The 9,624-nt window shown below is 34.0% G+C and overlaps 1 protein-coding gene across 1 annotated transcript; it reads left to right on the plus strand.

The window, feature by feature from the left end:
* On the plus strand, positions 1-8,114 carry LOC115875142 (GATA zinc finger domain-containing protein 14-like). Its single transcript, XM_030890535.1, has 9 exons — positions 1-149; positions 973-1,146; positions 1,211-1,472; positions 1,708-2,180; positions 2,917-3,726; positions 3,797-3,968; positions 4,718-4,974; positions 5,091-5,247; positions 5,687-8,114. Exons 1-9 carry the CDS (start codon positions 1-3, stop codon positions 6,011-6,013), a joined length of 2,781 nt encoding a protein of 926 aa, XP_030746395.1. The 3' UTR covers positions 6,014-8,114.
* Positions 8,115-9,624: the final 1,510 nt, after the last annotated feature.

Genomic DNA, 9,624 nt, shown 5'->3' on the forward strand with positions numbered 1-9,624 from the left:
ATGTCTGAACGAGATCTACCGTCCCGAGTCGACTCAGAACGCAGCATTCCTTCTTCTAAATCTGTACCGGCCTTACACCAAATCCATTCGCCCAATCAGGAGCAGCCTAGAGTACCTGGTGGGCCGCCTAACAACTTCTTAGTCGATGGGTACGTATTCATGTTTATAAAATCATCAGAAAAAAATAAGTGATAATAATAGAGGTATTCTAATACTAAAGAAAATAAAGTTTCTTCTGTGAATGTTTATTTCTATTTTGTAGATTTGTTTGGAATATTTTATTAAGTTTACTGTAGCGGCAGAAAAAAAACTGTTATTTCTAACAAACAAATAGTCTATAAAGTTTATTGTAGATGTAGGGAAAACTGTTATATTTAAATAACAACTGTTATTTAAATAACAGTTTTTAAAACAGTATTTCTACTTTTGTGGAAAACTATGACTATAATATCCATTGTAGAGGTAGAGAAAACTGTTATTAAAGAAAATGTAACTGTTATTTTAAAATAATATTTAAAATAGTTTTAATTTTCTGGAAAGCCATCACGTCATCAAACAGGTAGGGAAGGGAGAGGTAGGGAAAACTGTTAAACCAAACTAAAGTTCAACTATATCTAAATAACAGTTCCAACTAACAACAGTAAATACTGCTTTAAAAAGCAGCTCTGCTGTTGTGGAAACTTATGACTGTAATATCCATTGTAGATGTAGGGAAAATGTTATTTTTGGTGTCATCAATGGGAACTGTTATTTAAAAATAACAGTTTAAAAAATAGTTCTAGTTTTTTAGAAAAATCAATCGCTACTATTTATTGTAGAGGTAGGAAAACTGCTATTTTTAAATGTAACAGTTGGTACTGTTGTACTATAGTCTAAAATGACAGCTTAAAAATAACATTTCGTTATTACTGTTATATTTACCTTGTGAAAAAATTTTACTTGTCCCTATACTAATCCTTCTAGTTTTTGCAGGACGTCTTCAAGTAACAGTATCAGTACAAATAATCTTCACGGCGCGGTGCCGAACGGTCCTGCTGGATTAAGAAGTCGCTCGACACACAACCTCAATCAGCAGGATGCAGGTTTCTATCAAAATCTCAGCGTTTATAGGAATAAAATGCCCAGTCCACAACAATTGGGTGATAGGTAAGTGTTTTTTTTTATATAATTTAAAAAAAAAAAAAAAAAAATATTATTTTCTGTTGTATAGGACTTCGGCACTTCGCTCTTCACAAAACTCTCTTCAATCTTCCATAACTTCGCCCAATTCGCAACGGCCTTCTTCTGCTTATTACCCGGCCAATCAGGCGCCGAATTTCAACAGGCCCAACTTGCACCAGTCTATTCCTAACCTCAAAAGTCCGCCTTCGATGCAACGGTTGCAAGGGGAGGAAGAAAGAAACGCTAGATTGCCGGCAGGTGTAACTGGCAGTTATCCCAATATGACAGGACAAGGAGGTCAATATTACGGAGTAAGTATAGTACATATATATATTATATGATTCAGCTCTCTTAGTCTTAGCTTGATTTTCATGCGTCCATTATCCGTTGATACGATGGTACGACGGCGCTCTGATTGGTCATAGCGTTTTCGCGCCAATCTTCATCTGTAAATGTGGATGCAAGGAGGTCAATAAAAAAATCAAGCTTAAGAAGTCTTTTGGGTCTTTTGTAAACAGGTTTTTAATATTGTGTATTATAATTTAGCAACACCAAGCTTACCCAGCTGGTCAACAACAAGCGTATCAACGTCAACCCAACCAACAAGCCTACTCCGCAAACGAAGACATAAATCGCTCTCAGTATGGCTCACCTTACTCTAATCCCAACCAGCCTTACCCTTCACCTACTCACAGTAGTACTCCCAACTACCCCAATAACGTACAAAACAATTATTCTTCCCACACCATGCCACATCAGTTGCATAACAACATCAACTCTAACACTATGCCAGGGAGCGTTAGTTCGAACAATGGGTCAAATAAGTTAGATGAAAGAACTGAAAATGGTAGAATAGATCAAAGAGGGTACGGCAGCACGGGTGGTCTTCTGCGAGAGGACATGTTTAGACACTCGCAGAGCTCTAAACATGAAGAGATGATGAGGTATCCCAGCACGAATAACGTCAGAATATCGGAGGCTCAGATTCAGAGTAGTCGTGGCAGTGAAGATCTCAACAGGTAAGTCACATCAAGGGTGAGAAAAACTGTTATTTATGTCAAAAAGTTTGAAACCGTTATTCGTAAATAAGAACTTTTATGAATAAAAATTGAAGCTGTTATTTGCATAACTCATTTTTAGAACACTGTTATTTCTCAATAACAGTTGAAGTTGTTACTGTTGTTTATAAATAATGGCTTAAATAACAGATGTGTGTTATTTTGCAAAAGGCAAGTCGCGTCACATCAGGGACGAGCAAAATTGTTTTTTATAAAATTACAATTTATAAATAAAAGTAACAACTTTAGCTGTTATTTAGAAGTAACAGTTTTCAAATATTTAGTATATAAATAACAGTTTCAACTGTTATTTATAAATAATGGGCGAAACTGTTACTATCATTTATGTAAGAAATATTTGAAAACTGTTACTTTTAAATAACAGTTAAAGTTGCTGCTTTTATTTATAAATAATAGGTTTCTGTCATATTCTTGTTTTTATCATTAAACAGGCAGTATACCCAAAAATGACCCTTATTTTTAAAAACAATATTTTAGCAGCATGGCGGAATTTTAGCGTATTATTTTGTACCACATTTAACAGACTAACTTTTTTATTTTTAAAACTAGATGAACCCAATTTTTTTTTTTATGAATGTTCTAGATGAAAAATTCAAAAAAATAACTAACCTACCTAACTCCGTACAAACGTTAAACAAAGTAGTTTCAAAATTCATGTTTTTATAACATTTTCTAGGCATCAAGAAATAAGAAACTCGAAAAGTGATGACATGTTGAAGCATCATCACCAAGGAGAGATGATGCGGTACGCCAGCAGTGGAAACATCAGAGCGCATGACCTAAATCAACCTCTAAGACCAAACCCAGACCACTTGCATCAACAAAGGCTAACCAACGAGGAAAGAATACTCAGGGGACAGGCCAAATTAGCGGAAATGGGCGAGGAAGTCAGAAGAAGGCAGCAACATCAACAGGCTAGGATGATGAATCAGCAATACAACTCACAGATGCCTCCTAACGCGTTCTATCAGCAACAGCAACAGCAGCATTACTATAACACTCATATGGCTCAGTCCATGCAGAATCTATCTTTAAATGCTCCATATCAAAATAGTCAGCCTGTGACGCAGGCTAGTACAAGTTATAACCAGCATTATCCACCAAATACTTCAGCTCAAACCAATTATCAGCAAGCCGGTGCTGGCGGTTCGTATTATGGGACTCACGGACCTACCTCGCCGACTTACAGGCCTCAAAATCTACCACAGAAGATGAGTAAACGAACTGAGTCACCTCCTGCCTTACCACCAACGAGTACTCACCCGTTATATTCACCGACATCGACGCAGAGTGACTCGAACACTTACACAGCGTCCAATCAGGATCCTCCAAAGATGGCTTACTATCCGGCCGCGTCTTCTACTCAGAACTCGAAACCGCCACGAGATCCATGGGCTAGAGAGGAACAAGAAAGACAACAAGGTATGACTACTAAATTTTTATTACAAAGTGAGAGATATACCAAGTGCTCTCTGCTGCAAAAAGGGTGGGATCTTTTGGGGTTCTATTGATTTTAGAAAATTTAAATTCATAAATAATTTTGAATTTAATTTCAGAAGCAGACAGGAAGCGGCTAGGCAATGGCAAGAACAACAAATCAGAGAACTTGCATCACTACCATACCGAACGCCTCAACAAGAAGAACAATTGAGAGTCCTACAACTGGAACGAGAATTTCAAAGAAGAGCTCAAGAAGCAGCTGGCGAAGACGACGAAGATACCGAAAAAGTACGTACTCTTCTACAGTTCATGCCAAGTAAACTTTTAGTCGCGTGATTAAGCTTGACCGGCACAGCGTTGCCCACTTTTATATATTTTCTTTTAATCAAGATATTTTATGAAACAAAAATAAATTAATTATAAATATATAAACAGTTATTATTTACATCAACAAAACTCACCTTCTTGTTACACAGCAGTTAAGAGACATAAAGAACCATTACTACCGCTTTCCCGTTCAAAATATTCTAATAAAGTTGCGATGAGTTTTTTACGGCTATTAAGCTATCTTGTACCATATCACACTAAAAGAGGTTCTAAAAAGAACAATGTTCGACTGCAAGGTCTGCTAATAAACATATTTAAGCTTAAAGTATCTCCACACAATTCATTTAAACCAAAAACTCGTAATACAAAATTAAAGTGTCAAAACGAATGACAGTGTCAGGAAATAAATAAATAAATGCGGCAACTTGACATTTTATACAGCAGAGCTACCACACCTGAATCGCCAGCGCGAAATTTAAATTCCAGTTAGTCAGCACGGCGCCGAATATGTCCAGGGTTGGCAACAATGAATTTAAAAATAGAGCCCTCGATTATGTAACTAAAAGTTTAATTGGTATGAAATATACAAAACCACTATAATAGTACTAACATTTATAAAGACCTGGTCATCAATAATCGGTTTTATACCAAGTTTATAAATCTGGAAAAACATTATGTGAGAACTAACCTCGATGATTACCTTTCTTAAGGAATCTCCGTCTCCGCAGCATCTCATGCCTCAACCAGTCTCCAGTCAGACAGTGATCACCTCAGTGCCGTCGACTACGGTGTCCAGCAAGCAGGAACCGACGCACGTGCCGCCTACTTCGATTCTGAAACCGGGCGGAGTCAACCAGCAAGCCCCTCCTCCCGTCATCAACAACAATAATCATCAGCGAGAGGTTCACGTGACGAATCAGGGACCAGCGTCGCCTACGGAGATATCAGCACCACCACCACCAGAAAGGTAAACTATAATCATCTAAAGGCTGAGTTTAATCACTAATGTAATATAATTAAATTATGTTATCTTCTTTTACAATCATCGTTGCATAAAGTAACTAAATTGTGACTTTTTTCCAGGGGCTCAAGTTTTGCTATAATGTCATTGCGAGCTAAAGAAGGTGTCAGTAAAAGAGTGTCCTTTGATCCAGCCTCCACACAAAATAACATCCAACCATTGCCTCAAGTACCAAACACTTTACCCATCGAAGAAACGACCAAAAGAGAAGACCCAAATGTAAGTTAATTCATAAGAAACTAGACCTAACTAAGAAATTACAAAATAAACCCAACAAAATGCTAAATTGTAATAAAGAGTTTTTATGTCAATTTATTGAACTATACCGTGCTGGCAAGTCTTACTTTTGGGTCGGTATAAATCGACATATTAATATAAGGAATCCGCATCTTATGAAGCGTTGGTAAAAGACGTAGGAGATTGATTTGGAAGCAAATAGGAAGAGAAGTTGTTAAACAGATTAAACAATTTAAAAAGTTCTTTCAGAAAAGAACTAAAGAAACTTTTAAAACGCAGAAATAACAGTTAAACTGCACAGACTGACCTGCACTGTGTTAAAGAAGTGTGCGTCTGTGTGTTTTCCTGTCTTATTATTTTTATTTAAACCTTTACTGAAACCCCCCAACTCCCCAAAACTAACCCTCTTCCATTTTTTCAGAGTTTCATCCTGCAGGCTGAATCTATGTTGGCGTCGCCGACCACGCCCACCGACGCCAGTCCCAACGTTTCCACGGCCACGCCCGGCGTTATCGGTGCTCAGGAGGTGTACAGAGACCCCAGAGCGCGACGTCTAGCGGAACAACAGAAGAAGAACCAGAACGAGAACACGCCGGTGCCGGAAAAGCTGAGCTTCAAGGAGAAGATGAAGATGTTCGCGATGGAGACGGGAGAACAGGGCACGCCGAAGGACAAGAGTAAAATTAGTAGGGCGCAGAGGGACATTGATACTTTGGGCTCGCCTCCCAGCTCAGGAATGGTACATTAGTTAGTGATGTTATTGCAATTTAAATAAGTCTATGTCGCGAATCCTCGGGGTGGAGGAAAGATAATTTTTTTAAGGTTAAGTTGGGCTTTAAAAGAAACTAATATGAGAGGAGTCGACTTGGTGCGGTGGTGCATTTTAAGATGCAACAGAGAAAAGTATGACAAGGAGTTTTGCTGCTTTTAGCATCATGATAAGTACCCACCACAGATTACTAAATTGTAGAGATGATAAGTAAGCAATATGTCCTTCGTGAATCTGATATCATTACCGCCCTCTTAAATAGAAGGTCTTGCAATATACGCGTGGAGCCATCGCAGGATGACAATAATTATTGGAACTCTTTATATCCAGGATGTCTCTTAAATAAGTACAAGTACTGTATGATCGAAAGAAAAACCGGCGTCCAGTTGGCTTGGAATTGAACATCAGTAACATTTGTATTTACATTGTTGTATATTAATTGGTTGTAAAGTTCGACCCTAGATATACACCCATGAGGCTTTTTTCTTGTAAAAGGTTGTTGCAAATTTTCAATTTTTCTTTACTTTTTCCTGGACATTTTAAAAAACTTTTTAGTACTACAGGTTCATTGCAATTTTGTGCGATTATCACTAATAAGTAAAGTTCACACAGTAATTTCTATTTTCTACATAATTAAATTAGGAAAATTAATTTTAATTATGTCAGTTTAATAATTCTAGAACAACGCACTGTACTTATTTTTTAACAAATACTAGTAGATTTTTACAGTTATTTTCAACTGAACTGATTTTACAAGCAAATGAATAAATTTTATTAGATAGATGTGTGAAATAATACTTCAATCTCTTTTATTTCGCTGCCCTATTATATTTGGCGCCCAACGTGGGGTCAAAATGATTACTATACTAGCAAGTGACTGTAGAACACATGTTTTTAACACACACTTAATACATTTTTAGTAGAGTTCATCATATTATTTTCCATTAAATTATGTATATACGTACTTTCTTGTCCATGTGGGCAACACATCGAATAAGCTGAGAACTGGCTGATCGGTTGATTCCGGCGGTTCTCAAAATGTAAGCATTAATTTATTTAAACATTTTCAAGTTAAATAACTCAGTTATTTTCAATTTATTTTAAAAATGGTAAAAAGAAAATAATGTTTTGCATTTTTTTAAGAGACACCCTTATAGAGTCGACAGACGAAACTGTATAGTATAAAAAATGGCTTTTAAATAAAATTGATAAGCCGAGCCAAAATGCTATTGAATATTATAGATAGGTACTAGGTATACCTAATAATTTTAATATTAACTTAATATTTAGCAGAACAACACAAAAATTGTTGTTCACCTCTTTGGTGGGTAAATATCTTGAGACTGACGAAAATTCAAGAAAATTGACAATTTGTATTCTTGCTCTAAAATATGCATCAAGCAAAACACCACAAGTCATCAAATAGATACAATACTTTACTATAAAGTATTATTGAACAAGTTTAATATACACTGAAAATGTTATGAATTTTAATTTTTTACTTATGACAGACAGGTTTTCAATGTGATCAAGAGTCTCATAATTAATTCACACAAATTTACAAGGTGTGTTCAACTAAAACATATTTTTGGATTTTGTACTAGTAATATAAAAAATTACAAACCTATTTGTAAATATTTAAAATTATATTATTTAAAGGAACAGATATATTCATTGCCACAATACAAAATCCAAAAATCTTTATATTGCAATTATTATATAAAATAAAACTTGTATAACGTGGCGAGAAATTTAAAATGCCGATTTTTAACGAATTATGTACAGGGTGTCTCAGATAAGAAGACGCTCGAGTCCAGAATAACTAGACCATACAGAAGCGACAAGTGCGATTTTTTCGCGAACCAAATTTTTAAGTGACTTTATTTCTCATATTTTTAAGCTATAAATTTTGATGATGTCGGTTGTCAAATTTTGATTAGCTGATGCTTAATATCAAGGATCAATTTATTGATATTTTTTGTCTTGTATAGAAACCAAAATTTATGCGGAATAAATTAAAAGTATAGGTTTGGAAGAAAGAAAAATACTGTTTCCTCCTCTTTTTTACATTTTTTACCTGTATTTTTTTTTTTTTTTTTTTTAAAAAAATCATCAAAGACGCTTAAGTACCTAAGCCTTGATTAATATTTCCTCTTTTAACCATTGCAATCATGTTTATAATTTTATTTAATTTAATTTCTTGAATTTATATTTACTTATTTATGAATTTTAGTAAATAGTTTATTTAAAGATTTCTTTCAATAAAATTGTAGATATTCTACTATCTTCTAATGTTGCCATATTCTTTATTCTTTTATGTAAAAAACCACTTGTAGTTACCAAAAAAGAGAAAAAGTATTTAAGCTTTCTATGATTCTATAATGCTGCTAAATATTAGACAAAAAATTATAGTGTTTAGGCTGCCAAGATCAATTTGTCAAAATTTTTGTGACATCAAGGTCAAAAAATTATTGTACATAATTGACATACTTCAAAGGAAGAGACGCTCACTGTTGCTTCTGTATAGCTAAGGTATTTTGAGACACAAACTATATAATTTTATATTCTCGATTCATAAATATAATAGTGTTTTATGAGATACCTCTATAAGGCCTCTATAAGCTATTTATACACATATATTGTACTATACGCTCTAGAAATGAATACAATTATAGCGAATACTTTATAACAATTTCGACCATATCTTTATACTTGCCGTCCGTGCTTGAGACCACCAGTATTTTTAAACTTTAGATGACTTTTCTTATTTACATGATCTAAACTTTCTACTAGCCATGTAGAGTTGTTATACATATAAATGAACATTTATATATAAACCATAGGAACGTAGTGGCCAGTACACATAGTGATCCTCTTTAGGACGTGTTGATACAGTTTTTTTTCTTGTATATTTATCTATTAAAAGTATTAAAGATGTATTTATGCAGGGTTGATCAATTTTCCGTTGATTTTGATTGCACATTGTCAGCTGGATGATTTTAAGACTTCAAAAAGAATTTGAAACAGCAACTCATCCAGAAATTGTTACAGACAAGCAATATTGTTTGGGTATAAGGACCAATATAATAATGTTTAAATTATATAGATATTCTATTATAGTTTAGAGATATATACAAATATATTATATATCTATATTCTCTATTTAAGATGAAAATAATTGATGATATAACATTCCTTTTGTTTATTTTGTACCATACTGAATTTATTGTTTATTTTTTCTTCTATATATTATTTTCAATTTAAAGCTATTCGATAAGTCTACTATTTTCTACGTAAGGTACATGTATTTAAATTATTGAAGAAACTTTAGTAGAAATGTAAATAGACATATTAAGAATGTATATTATACGAAAAGTAGTATAAAAGTATTGAAAATTCTACTGTGTTTATGATTTTATGTTATTTTTTAGATTATTAAGCAAAATTATGATCTGTTAAATTGTGTATTGTCTATTACTGAAATAAAATTAAAATTAATAAAGCAAATACTAGTGTTTTACTTACCCTTAAAACAAATTATGAGCTGAAATTATACATCACAGCAATACGTAACTGAACGAAGACACTGA

The sequence above is a fragment of the Sitophilus oryzae genome, unplaced genomic scaffold (genome assembly GCF_002938485.1).
Source record: "Sitophilus oryzae breed Bouriz unplaced genomic scaffold, Soryzae_2.0 scaffold_1347_pilon_pilon, whole genome shotgun sequence".
NCBI classification, from domain to species: domain Eukaryota; kingdom Metazoa; phylum Arthropoda; class Insecta; order Coleoptera; family Curculionidae; genus Sitophilus; species Sitophilus oryzae.